The 12,906-nt window shown below is 43.2% G+C and overlaps 1 protein-coding gene across 1 annotated transcript in view; it reads left to right on the plus strand.

Annotated features, from left to right (window-relative positions):
- Positions 1-12,906, plus strand: part of LOC137436832 (cofilin-2) — a 77,208-nt gene that overhangs the window by 49,383 nt on the left and 14,919 nt on the right. The window contains exon 2 of the mRNA XM_068130986.2: positions 338-645. Coding sequence (XP_067987087.1) covers positions 338-645 — 308 coding nt within the window. The remainder of the gene's footprint in view (positions 1-337; positions 646-12,906) is intronic.

The raw sequence follows: 12,906 nt of genomic DNA on the forward strand, positions 1-12,906 counted from the left end.
TTCCTTCTCAGAACACAAGGGTAGTCCAGCATGCACACGAGATTTTTTTGAATGCCCCTTATTTTGTATTGTTTGGCATTTTCTACAATCTATGGAATGTCCCTTCTTTTCTATACTTTGCCACATGGCACATACCCTTATATAAAGGGGCCTTTTCTATGCTCCTGGCATTTTAGCCAAGAATTACTTTGGCATCCAAAACCCACATGGTGAAGTTGTACTCTGGCTGATGAATGATAGCACAGGAGTCCTCTTCGCTATCCTATCATTTGTTTGATTTGCTAAACTGTATTGTGTGAACAATTGCAGCATCCTATTAAACTGACTTTGTTTGCAGGCCTCGGGTGTGAACGTTCCTGATTGCGTGGTGGAAGTCTTCAACGAAATGAAGGTTCGCAAGACAGCAACTCAAGATGATGTAAAGAAACGCAAAAAGGCCGTATTTTTTTGCCTCAATAGTGACTGCTCAGAAATTCAAGTGGAAGATGAAAAACAGATCCTGGTGGGTGATATTGGAGAGTCTATAGACGACCCTTACCTGACGTTCATCGACATGCTACCTCCCAGTGACTGTCGCTATGCCCTCTACGATGCCTCTTATGAGACCAAAGAGACAAAGAAAGAAGAATTGGTGTTCATTTTCTGGTAACATTGCCCCTCACCTCCCCTTCCATTGTTTGCTTCCACACTTTTTTCCAAAGATGAGAAATTTCAACACTTTCTGAATATCTTAAGATTATTTCTGACATTTGCATAAACAGCTGATTTGCATAGATAATCCTGATAGGTCCTATGTATATTAACTTTTGTGAATATGAATTTATGAAACGAGTACTTCCTACTGATGCTGTGAAGTGATTATTATTATTATTATTTTATTTTTTTTCTATATATTTTTTAATAGTAATGTTATACCTCCACGTGCACAACACTTGTAGGAAGGAAGTGATTGTAATTGGCATGTTTGGCACAGCATCGGTGTGGGTGATGACGTGACGTCATAACGCCTTTGTGCAATTCTGCTGCTTGGCAGTCGAGACTGTGCTTCTATCTGAAGTGTTTTGTTGCCAGTTCATTATTTTCATTGCATCACGATTTATCGGCATCAATGCAAAAACTATATTTGGAGAGTGGTGATTGGAGTTGTGCCAACAATCACGTGAAGAAACTGATGAATTGAGGTGACAAAAAAACAGAAAAAATATCATTGCAACCAATTCCAAAATTCCAGGTAGTTTGGGTTTATTTTTATATTCAATAGTGGATAAAATTGCACATAACCAGAATATATCTGTTGAATAAGGCCTTGGTATGGTGAAGACTGAGGGAGGGAGGCATACTCTCCCCATATGTTTTTGTGATTGTGAATATAACCTGTGTTGGATGAGGGTTTCACAAACTCATGATCGTGACCTGAACTTGAAAAACTCTCCCCAAAATCCCTGTTTTTGTTTTTTTTCCGAGAAGATTTTCACGTCGAAAGCGTTTTCTCTGACTAGCAATACATGCCCCTGTTTTCCATTAATCACCTATTACCTTTGCACTCGTGCTTGGGGGAGGGAGGGGCTGGGGGTTGAGGATAAATCACATGAAACTTGGCAAAATATCTTCTTTTTTTTTAATATAAGGAATTGATGAGTATACAGGGTATTATATTGATTCGTACTTTGCTGCTGCTGCTGCTGCTCGGTCTCGTTTTTCAAGTTTCATTCGTCGTGTTTCATTTGAGGGGATTGTGGCATTAGGGTGGTCCAAAAGAAATAAACATTTCCTTTTTCCACAAGGTTATTTTTATTCCTTTATATGTAAATGAAAAGCACACTTTTTTTTTCCACAAAAAAAAATGTTTAGGGGTCCACCCCATGCATGCTTCACTCATAAATCGGATGTCCTGCGTAGCATAAAACAATCATTTGCTTAAACTATGACAGAGCTGCCTTTGATGGAGCGGGGAGCTTTTTTCTGTGATTTTTGCCACCAGTCGAAGAAGACAGTGGGCTGACGATACTTCTTTTTTTTTTTCTTCAACGAACTTTGGGATCGGTCCTCTTTGATGACTTGTAAACGACACGGCGGAACAGGGCATCAACCTGATCCAAAAATACTGACGAAAGACAAAGAACAGAATCGGGTTCCTTCTTGACTGGTGGCAAATCACAGTATAAAAGCCCCCCCCCCCTCCACCCCCCACGCCATCAAAGGCAGCTCTGTCATAGTTCTTCAAGCTAATGATTGTTTTATGCTACGTGGGACCTATTTATTTGAGTGCAGCATGGGGCGACCCCTAAATATTGTTTTTTTTGTGAAAAGAAAATTCCGATACTTTCCATTTATGTATAAAGGAATAAAAATAATGTTGTGGAAAAAGGAAATTTGTACTTTTTTTTTTTTTTTGGACGGTTCTATTGTGACATGGTATGTTGGTCTTCCTGCTCGCATTGCTTGTGGATCATTTATGGCTGCAAATTGCTCCACAGGCCATCCAGTCGATTTGAGTTGCTTGCCCAATCCAAGTTGGAGTCTTTGCCCAATCTGTAATGATTGCCAACCATCCAGTATTTCTATGGTCCATCTCTACTCGGTACTCTTGTGAGGCGTTTGTTTCAAACTGTTTCAGCGTAAACACTTGCTTGTGTTAAAGGCTGTGGTGACGAACAACAACAACAGGCATTTTAAGGCCATTTTCCCTGCAAGAGCGGGGGTTAGCCTTGCGGTCCCCATGACTATCTTCTCCATTTTGCCCTATTTTCTGCATCTCTCCTTGTTAACCCCCTTGCCCGCATTTCTTCTTCCACCATCTTTAGCCAAGTCTTTCTCGGTCTTCCCCGTCCTCTACTTCCTTCTACATTCATTTCCATCACTCTTCTCAACCAGTCACTTTCATCCTTCCTCAACACATGACCAAACCATCTCAAACTCTTGCTCTTCACAGCATCCATCACAGGCTCTATTCCCATCATCTTTCGCAATTCATCATTTGTCTTCCTCTCTCTCAACAATACTCCACACATCCACCGAACCATTCGCATTTCCACCCTTTCCACCCTTTCCACCCTTTCCAGCCTTCGTTGCTGCTCTACTTTCATTACCCATGTCTCACTCCCATAAATCATAGTACTTCTCACACATGCAGCATACACCTTTCCCTTCAGCTTCAACGACACTCCCCTCCTCGATAGCATGCCACTCGGTTCCCGAAACTTCTTCCATGCACATCTCACTCTAGCAACCGTTGCCGAGTCTGATCCACCTTCTCCATTCAGCATGTCTCCGAGGTAGCGAAATGTTTTCACACCTTCCAGCTTCACGCTGTCTCCAAGATCCAACTCAACATTTCCTCCATCTGCAGCTCCCTCTGTGCACACCTTGCACTTGAATGTAGCTGCCACACTGGTTAATGACTCTTTCAAACCACTACATTTTTGATGAACCCACTCAGCGCACATTGTACATTGAATGGAATTCACTCCGACACCCTTCCTGCACACAGCACACGGCCACTTCCCATTTCTTTCCACCTCGCCGCATGCTTTACCACTTGCCATCTCCTTCTTTTTCCGATATTCACCTTCAGACCTTTTGTCTCCATACATTCCTGCCACTTGTTCATCTTCTCCTTCAGTCCATCCATACTTTCTGCAATCAACACCAGATCATCTGCATACAACAACTCCCACGGTAAACCCTCCTTTACGTTCTGAGCCAGCACCTCCATCACAGCTACAAATAATAGTGGACTTGGTACCGACCCCTGATGCACTCCCACCTTCACCTCAAACTCACCACTGTTCCCGTCCTTCGTCCTTACAGCTGTGCGCGCTCTTTTGTACATTGACATTGCTGACGAAAACATGCTCAATTAAATATTAAGTTTGTTTGCTTTTCTTCCAGCCTTTCTTCCAGAGCCTTTCTCTTTCGCCAGCATTAGTCAAATTATATCATTGTTATGCAATAGCCCCCTGCCCATGTTTGTTTACCTTGCTGAACATTAAATTGGCAGGTGGCACATGGCCTGCCCAGCCCATTTGCTGCAGCACTTGGACTGTACGATAATAATTCCATTAGTGGTGAATGCTCCCACATTTATTGTGATTAAATGGATTGATAGCACATTTGATGAAAGCATCATCTATTCATTATCACATTAACACAGCTGGCTGGCACTTTGTACCAAGTACAAAATATCGTCCTTGGATTTGGCACCAATTTTAACTTCACCATCAATACTTTCCATCTTGTTTTGTGAGAACTGTGGCCTGGAATGGGGGGGAGGGTGCTGGGTGCAGGAGAGGATGCATTGGGTGGACAAGATGGATTCAGGAGGGAAAACTGGAAATTTGGAAGGTTGTGGTGGGGTGGGCTTAATGAGGGTAGAAAAGATCATGGTTTTGGATTGGGGATGATCTGAGATGGTGGTGAACAGCTTCTTGAAAACCTGGAGGGAAGCATGAGATTGAAGAAGATGCTGAAGTTGGTTGCACAGTTGGAGACTAAAAAGAGGAGTAAATGAGTGGAGGTTGGCAGTGATCCTGGATTTATGTAGTTTCACCAGAAGGAGGTTGATGGGTGACTGTGTGAGCTCTGTAGAAACTGGGGAGGGGACAAAGCAGAGAGGAGCAGAGGTTGCAAGACTGGAAAGGAGATGGTAGAAGGCATAGACTCACCGACCTGTCTGCGATGGAGAGGTTATGGGCCCATAGACTCCGCCTCGTCATGGGAAATTCCAATAATCTTGAAGGCCTTTGTTTTCCAGTGTCAAACTGTGCAAGATGAGGCAAGGGAGCAAGCACAAAGGGTAGAGCAGTACTTCATCAAGCTGTTGATGAAGGCCTTGTTACCCTGCGCTTGCGAAGCTAAGCATTCAGTTGCGTACGTGTGCCGTGTGCCATACGTGTGCATATTTAAAAATTCATTTTGTCGGCAACCGTTGGCCCGATTGACATGAAAGTTTACCATAGAAGCGCCTCTGCCTGTAGAATTTTTTTTATTCATAATTATGACGTCATGTGGTATGGGCACCATCTTGGAAAAACGTTACTCCTCTATCTCCCAAACTGCTCAATGGAAAAAATTGAAACATGGCTCATTGTCAAGTACTCACCATGGGGAATAAGATATGTCGATGGTGATGTCATCGGTGCCTTAATTATGGTGTCATAATTCGACAAGTACAACGCTTGATCACAGCAACTCACGTTCAGTCAGGTCATTATCCTCAGTTAGAATAAGCCCGTGCCTCTGTAGTGATGTGTGATGAGGCGAACATAGTGAGCGGATCCACGCGAGATAAAAATAATGGAGGAATTTAACATCGAGCAGCGAATCTTTATTTGACACGTACATTGAAACGGTCACCAAAGAATGCAGAGAGCATTTTGAAGAATATTCCCAGTATCTCATGTAGCTGCTTGCAAAACAATATAGGTATTGGTATGAAAGATACTGGCTCATTACAAAACACGAATAATGGATGTTCAGGATGGCAGATTTGTGTTCGTGCAGACTATTTAAGTTGTATGGGAATACATGGAGACAAGTCCAAACAAATCGGTGATAGTGGGGGGTCGTGCATGGGTTATTTTTTCTTTTCATTTCAAATTGATGCAAAAGTTTTGTTTTCAGTATCAATTTGAAGGTAAGGGCCTATAGAACAATTTTGGTTCGAGTGTCAAGCACTCAGATCAAAAATGGTGTTTTCCGGGGACGTGGGGGTCCCCCCTCTCCCCCTCTCCCTCCCCGCCCTCCCCCCACCGGCCTATGCGAAATATGGAAACTGTTAACTTTTGATTGGATGATCCGATCTGAACATATGAGATATATGGATTCAGGATCAGGAGTAGCAACTTTTATTTCAAGCATATTGCCCATAGAAGCAATAATTTTGCCGGTATCGGCACATACCCACAAAAAAAGACCAAGGGTCATAAGCCTGGTAAGCTGAAACATGTTTTAAAAAAATTAACTGGACAATTATACTCGGACCCAATGATATAGTGACATTTTTATTTAACTTTTAACTGTGCTACAATATGGTGGTGAGTAACTGCTTAGACAATAATTGCTTGAATAACTCCTTGAACAATAGTTTTAATGAGAAAGTGGCTAACAAATCGACCATATATACATGTCGGTATTTGAAATTGTTCTGGTCCAGCTACTTCTCGCATTTGCAAATGCACAGACGTGTGCACTTAAACTTTGCCCTCATGCACTTGCACAGAGCGCAGGTACTTGTGCAAGTGCGCTTCACATCCAGGTGGAATACATCCTTGGTGAGGGGCAGCGAGGTCCAAATGGGAAGCAGCTTGCCGTCCTCTTCCTTCCACCCATGATTAGTGGGGTTGTTGACAGGCATCATGGACCTTTGGGCTGTTGTCCAGATGCTCACTTGGAAGACACTCCTTTTGAGATGTTGATCCAAAGCATCACTCGTTGGGGGAATTCTCTCCACGACCCTAGTCTTCTGTGAGAACACCCTCATTCGGAAGAGGTCAACGTCATTGTCCTCGTTTGACTCATTGGCATACAGCCTACAGACAAAGTTCGTTGCCACTTCTTTCAGCCTTGGTGATGTTTGGAATGGAGTGTTGACGATAGTTGCAAATTCCTCCATGAGGGATGGCATTTGGTGCATCAACTTGCAGCAATATCGCTTGCCCTTAAACTTGAAGGAAGACGTGCTGTCTGATCCAGTGAATGTATGGTAGAGGGCCATGGCTTTGCATGTTGTCATGCCCAGGTTTGTGGCAATCGTGTCCAGGGAGATAATTCTGGTTGTCTTTCCCACTTTGAAGGAGATCCAGATTTCTGCGGCTGGATTCAGAGCCTTGATGTGATGGAAATTACTCAGAAGGATTGCGACATCTATCTCCAGTATGAACCATCCCAAGTGATGTTTGGAGGGCATGGAGGAGATGTACTAGGACACGTGTGTTAGCTTCCTCATGGTTGCATTGATCCATTGGTGGACTGTTTCCAACATTGTGGACTTCATCACCTGCAGTGATGTAGACATCCTTGTCATCTGGGAACTGTCCTGTTATCTTTTTTGACAGGAATGAGAACAGTTCCTTCTTGTCAACATTCGCCAGAAACTTCTGCCAATTTCCTGGGATTTTGGCTACCAGATACGCGTTGTCTGGTGCCTGTTCCTCGTTTTTCCCTTGTGCCTCCTTTGATTGTCAGTGCACGATACTGGTCCCAAACAATGTCTACTCTTGCCGATCTTTTCAAGTTGTGGTGAACTTTTGGGCAGAATACCTTGTCGAAATATGAATCTGAGGTGTTTCCTTGGACTGTTGTACCAGGAAGTGAGTCGGTACTCCACCGTCAATAACAATGAAGTCGTAAACATCTGGCGCAACTAGCTCCTCGTCGACAGAAATGGCGCTACTTGTACTGGCTTCCACGATGTATACCAACAAATCTGACTTGGTACAAGAGTTGAGGGACCCTTCGGATGACAACGCAGGTGGGTATGGGGAAGATTCGTGACGAAAAAAAAAAAAATCCTCCAAATCCCCCCTACAAAAAAAATGTACGAGTGCTTGACACTCGAACCAAAATTGTTCTATCGGCCCTTACCTTCAAATTGGTACTCAAAACGAAACTTTTGCATCAACTTGAAATGACTGAGTGTCCGGGCACCCCATTATGATGACTCTCAGCTGAAACAGGAATCTGTCGCACATCAGTGACATCCTGTAGGAAGACCTTTGTCTTTTTCTTTAGAAAATGCAGCTTCTCCAGGCACTTAAAGGGGTACCCAAATGCAATGTTTTCTTTGTTTTTTTCTGAAAACCACTGAAAATTATCAATCACCATATATAATTTGAAGGGAAACATTTTTGAAATTATTTTGCCAATCACAAAGTGCTCAAAAAAGCCCTAAAGTGTCATTTTTGCCAGTGATGTCGCACTTACAATGCACACCTTGATCCAAATGGTGGTTTACAAAGAGAAACCGTGCATGTTGAGCTCTCATTCCGATACTGATACAATAATTGTCATTAGCAATTCTGAAGGTTCTCAGTATGTTGAAACTGTTCGGTGGGATTTTGAAGGAACTTTTGTAGACAAAATTAGTGATGGAAAAACGCTTTCGTCAGAATTATGTAGCCATGTTGTTTTGAGCCTTATTTATGCGAGCGATTCAGATCAACATGTAGTCCTTGAGCCAGACCAAAAGTAATGCTCCGGCGGGGGGAGTAATTCTCATTATGATTTTCCATTAGACCAATGTCTCAAGTGTCAGAAAAGGTGTGATGGACATCTGAGAACGGTAGCTTAGTGCCCGGATGGACGCCATCTTTGAAACCACCCAGCTCGAAAATGCCCATTTGGTGGGGTACATTGTTGCACGTGTATCTGGACTTCTATACTAGCTATCGATGTGCGGTTGACGACTAAATATACGTCCGATGTGTACCGTCTAAATAAAAAATAATATGAAGCATTTTGTTTTAGATTAATTATTATAAAAATCAATTATCGAAAAAAAATCATATATTTTTCAATATTTTATTATTAGACTTGTACTTTTTTTTAGTGAAACAACACTGGTATGATTTTCCAAATTATGCATTGTGCTACACCGTTTATCTGTCTATAAAAATAACTCAAAAACTAAAACATATCATCCACCACGAGTTTACAACAAATAAATGTAAAGAGGCATAAAATGACTTAGGCCGCCGCTGGCATTATCTATTCTGACGATAACGCAAGTTAGGAATGTCGTACGGAGAGGATTTTAACACCATACGATATCTAATAAGCAGGCGGAAATTGTTACATAGGAAATCTGCACTTTGGTGGCCATCTTGGATTTCAAAATGGCCGCCAATTATATTAATTATTCATTACTAGAGTTTGGAAAGACGTATGGAGCTGATTTTAACACCATACGATGTATATTCCTAATAAGCAAGCGGAGGTATCATTGAACATGTCATGTTTTAGTCAAATAACACCAGTATGATCTTCCAAATTATACATTTTGCTAAACCGTTTATCTGTCTATAAAGATTTTCAGGCAATTTGGCCTGCATTATAATAGAGAACAACATATGCTATACAATATACAGTGCACACAAAGTTAATCATCAGAGTCGCCATCAGAGTCATTGGCATCCTGAGCCACGATAGCATCATCCTGCACCATGTTGGAGCATCCCTGCAGCTTACACACAACAGTGCACTTCAACCCATTCAGTATGCAGGAGCAATCTGACGGTCGACACGTCCTTCTGCATGTGCATGAGATGAGATTCAAGACGACATCTGGAGCTGGTAGACCCGCCATCCATCGGATTGTGAGCGAACCGCCATCGAGTTCCCAACCATGTCCTGCTGATGGTGTTGGGACGTCTGGTAGGTTTTCAAGGCTGCGTCGCCAGATAGCCGCCTGATAGTTGGCCCTAAGCGTATGCTGCATCAAGGAGTCTTCACAAGGCGGCAATTGTCCAGATTCGATCTGGCCCTTCTTTGCACAGAACATGTGATAACGGAGCGAATTAACACCGACGATCTTCGTGTTCTTGGCGTACAGCTGACACGTGAAGGCCTGAATGCTATTGAAGACGTCTGTTGGTACATTCCACGAAGATCCCAGATCTGTGAATGCTTGAAGATACAGCTCATTCGCTTGCACAAGCTTCAAAGCCTTTATCTTTCCTTGGCTAGCCAGAGCACTCACAGTGTCACACCCGCTCCATGCATGAAGCCCTGGCAATGCACTGCAAACTCCAGACCCCAATACCGCAGCCAACTTTCCAACGTCGATCATTCTGACTCGAACCTTTGTTCCTCGTCTGATGAAGAGCTGACTATCGATGGTTCTGCTGAGATGAAGACTGATGATCAGAACGTCGGTGTCATCTGCCACTAAGATGATCGTCTTGTAGTGGGTAGCGGCGTGCTTTACGTGGAGAAACATACGCGTGTCTGCTTCCTCGTGGCTACATTCGAGTGCTTGCACCAACTTCCACCTATCGCGGGTCAGTACCAGACATTTTTCACCACAGGTGACATACAGTGTTCTGTTGCCTAGCTTTTCGCGATTTGTTTCATGTTTCCACGACTCCGCCAGAAACACAACCAGTTTCATCTTCCGTCACCTGAACACGATCTCTAGTCATGATGTTGAAACCAGTCCACGAACTGATTGTCTGGTCGCATGGTTCCAGCATGCGAGTCATAATCCATACGTGATTTCGGCGCTGCGCAAGGGATGTTGCGCCTGCAAGAGTGTCAGAAAGATCTGCAGGCTTGATTGCAGGTGGGCCCTCTCGTTTCCCACCGCTGTATATTGGAACTAAATCGCTGGATGACGGGATAGATCGCTTCTTATCTGCTTTGGATACTGCCGATGGAGGTTGGGGCGGCAAACACGACTGCGACTTCGGTTGGACGATGATACCGTTGACGCGATGCGATGTTCCGCCACCACTCAGCGATTCCTTCTAGTCTGTCGATGTTATCGAATGCTAATACAGTCGGGACCGAAGGGTGCACATGTGACGGAAGTGGTACTGTATCTTTCTCCACACTTGCTAATTTGTCTATGCATAGCGCTGTCTCGATTTCTTCCAGAACTGTGTACGAACATCCGTGCCCGAGTCGATTCAATATTCTGATGACCTCTGTATTACCGGTGAGCGTTTTCATGACCCACGGAAGTAGGACATGCTTCGATGTTCTGATGGTACCCCGGTGTACAGCATTGATGATATCTTGAGCCATCGACCATACCAGTGTGTCGGCACGCGCAGAGCTACCCCCACTCCCGCAAATCAAAGTATGCAGAAATACACGAAGAGAATCTGGTATCTTCACGTAATCTGAAGTGAGTTCTGCTGGCTGAGGCGGCCAACGTTCATTGTAATGAGCATCTTTGATCTGGTGTCGCAGTGAAGTAGCTGCACGCACAATGTTACTTTCACCGTCCGTTCGTTCAAATGCTTTCACTTCTGCTTTCAGGTTTACGCACTCTGCAGCAATCTCTCGCTTTGTCAGATTATCGGGCATCAAGTATACACGGTGTTTCACATTGAAGAAGATGAGCGATTCTCCAAACTCTCTTTGTAATGTGCGCTGCAGATTCTTCTTCATGGAGTTACGAACATCAACTGAAAATGTATCTGAAGACAGGATATCTGTTGCAACATCAACTATTGGAACAATCCTCGGGTTCAAGAACAAGTCGGTGCGAATGAAATTGAATATACATCGTATCATTTCTTTTTTCTCGATATTATCTTCAATGTCAGTTTCTACTTGAGGTTTTTGGGGCCGTGTGTAGTTTCTATAGCAGGAGAAGTGGTAGTGAGCCTCAGCTGCAACCATATCTCGTGTAGTCAATGCCAAAACTCTCTCATCATTGCGAGCTGTCGCAGCATCTCTTATTGTCTTATCTGCTCGAAGTTCAACAGCCAAGACAACTGTTTCACGGGTACGACTGCCTTTTATGAATTTTGAAGCACGCTGGCAAAAAATGCATTTATCATCGTAGACCGTTGAAGTTGATCCTGTCTCTTCCCGTGATGATCGCCGTCGCACCGCATCGCCAGTATCAACTGAAGAACTTCTAGCTGCATTGGTCAAAGTAGCTAGGTGGTTTTTGTGAGTGAAGTCTGATCTACAAGCCCTATGGTATAATATTGGAATATTAGGAAGTTCAACTGCGCCTTCTTGGACTAGCTTTAGAATTGGATAAAAGTTTCTAACTGCGGCTGCGTCACACAATGTCTTCCAAGAACTGTTGCCCGCTGCCTTGCTTAGTTCAGAGAGTGGCGACTTCTTGCTGCACAGGATGCACGTTCCGGACTCAGGTTCAATCTTCGCCCGTTTCGCCTCGACACCGGCCATCTCAGCTGAAAGAACAAAAAGACTGACGTTAGATTACTCCGATATCCGAAAAGCTCGCCAGCTTACATAGACGTACTCATCCAAGTCAGTGAACATGTTAGATGGCGCCACAATACAACTCTATAATAGAGTTGTATGTGGCGCCATCTAACATGTTCACTTTTAGTTCTTAAGCCACCCACCCCCCCCCCCCCCCCTCAGAAATTAATCAGGTCACCGCAACAAATCTCAGACTGAGATATAGAATATAGAATATAGATATAGAATAGACTGACGTCACTTTCGGCACTGGGTTCTGTGGGTTGATTATCGGCGGGAAATTCCAACTGACATAGTTTCGGTTTGTGGAAAGTGCATGCCTTTTCATATATTTTTTGTGTACACTCGTGGTGGATGATATGTTTTAGTTTTTGAGTTATTTTTATAGACAGATAAACGGTGTAGCACAATGCATAATTTGGAAAATCATACCAGTGTTGTTTCACTAAAAAAAGTACAAGTCTAATAATAAAATATTGAAAAATATATGATTTTTTTTCGATAATTGATTTTTATAATAATTAATCTAAAACAAAATGCTTCATATTATTTTTTATTTAGACGGTACACATCGGACGTATATTTAGTCGTCAACCGCACATCGATAGCTAGTATAGAAGTCCAGATACACGTGCAACAATGTACCCCACCAAATGGGCATTTTCGAGCTGGGTGGTTTCAAAGATGGCGTCCATCCGGGCACTAAGCTACCGTTCTCAGATGTCCATCACACCTTTTCTGACACTTGAGACATTGGTCTAATGGAAAATCATAATGAGAATTACTCCCCCCGCCGGAGCATTCACTTCAAAAAATGGCCGGTTGGCTCAAGGACTAATGGTGACAGTGGAGGTGTTTGTGAAAATGAAAACGCCGGTCACATGTTCATCTCAGATTGGTAGGTTTTGTTTTTCCGTTAAATTGACGATTTATCATGGTTTTTGTATTGATTGATAAATCGCTTGTTAATCCAGAAGAAATGCGGCACAGCCACCCATA

This window comes from Myxine glutinosa, chromosome 11, assembly GCF_964187855.1.
Source record: "Myxine glutinosa chromosome 11, kmMyxGlut1.1, whole genome shotgun sequence".
In the NCBI taxonomy this organism is placed as follows: domain Eukaryota; kingdom Metazoa; phylum Chordata; class Myxini; order Myxiniformes; family Myxinidae; genus Myxine; species Myxine glutinosa.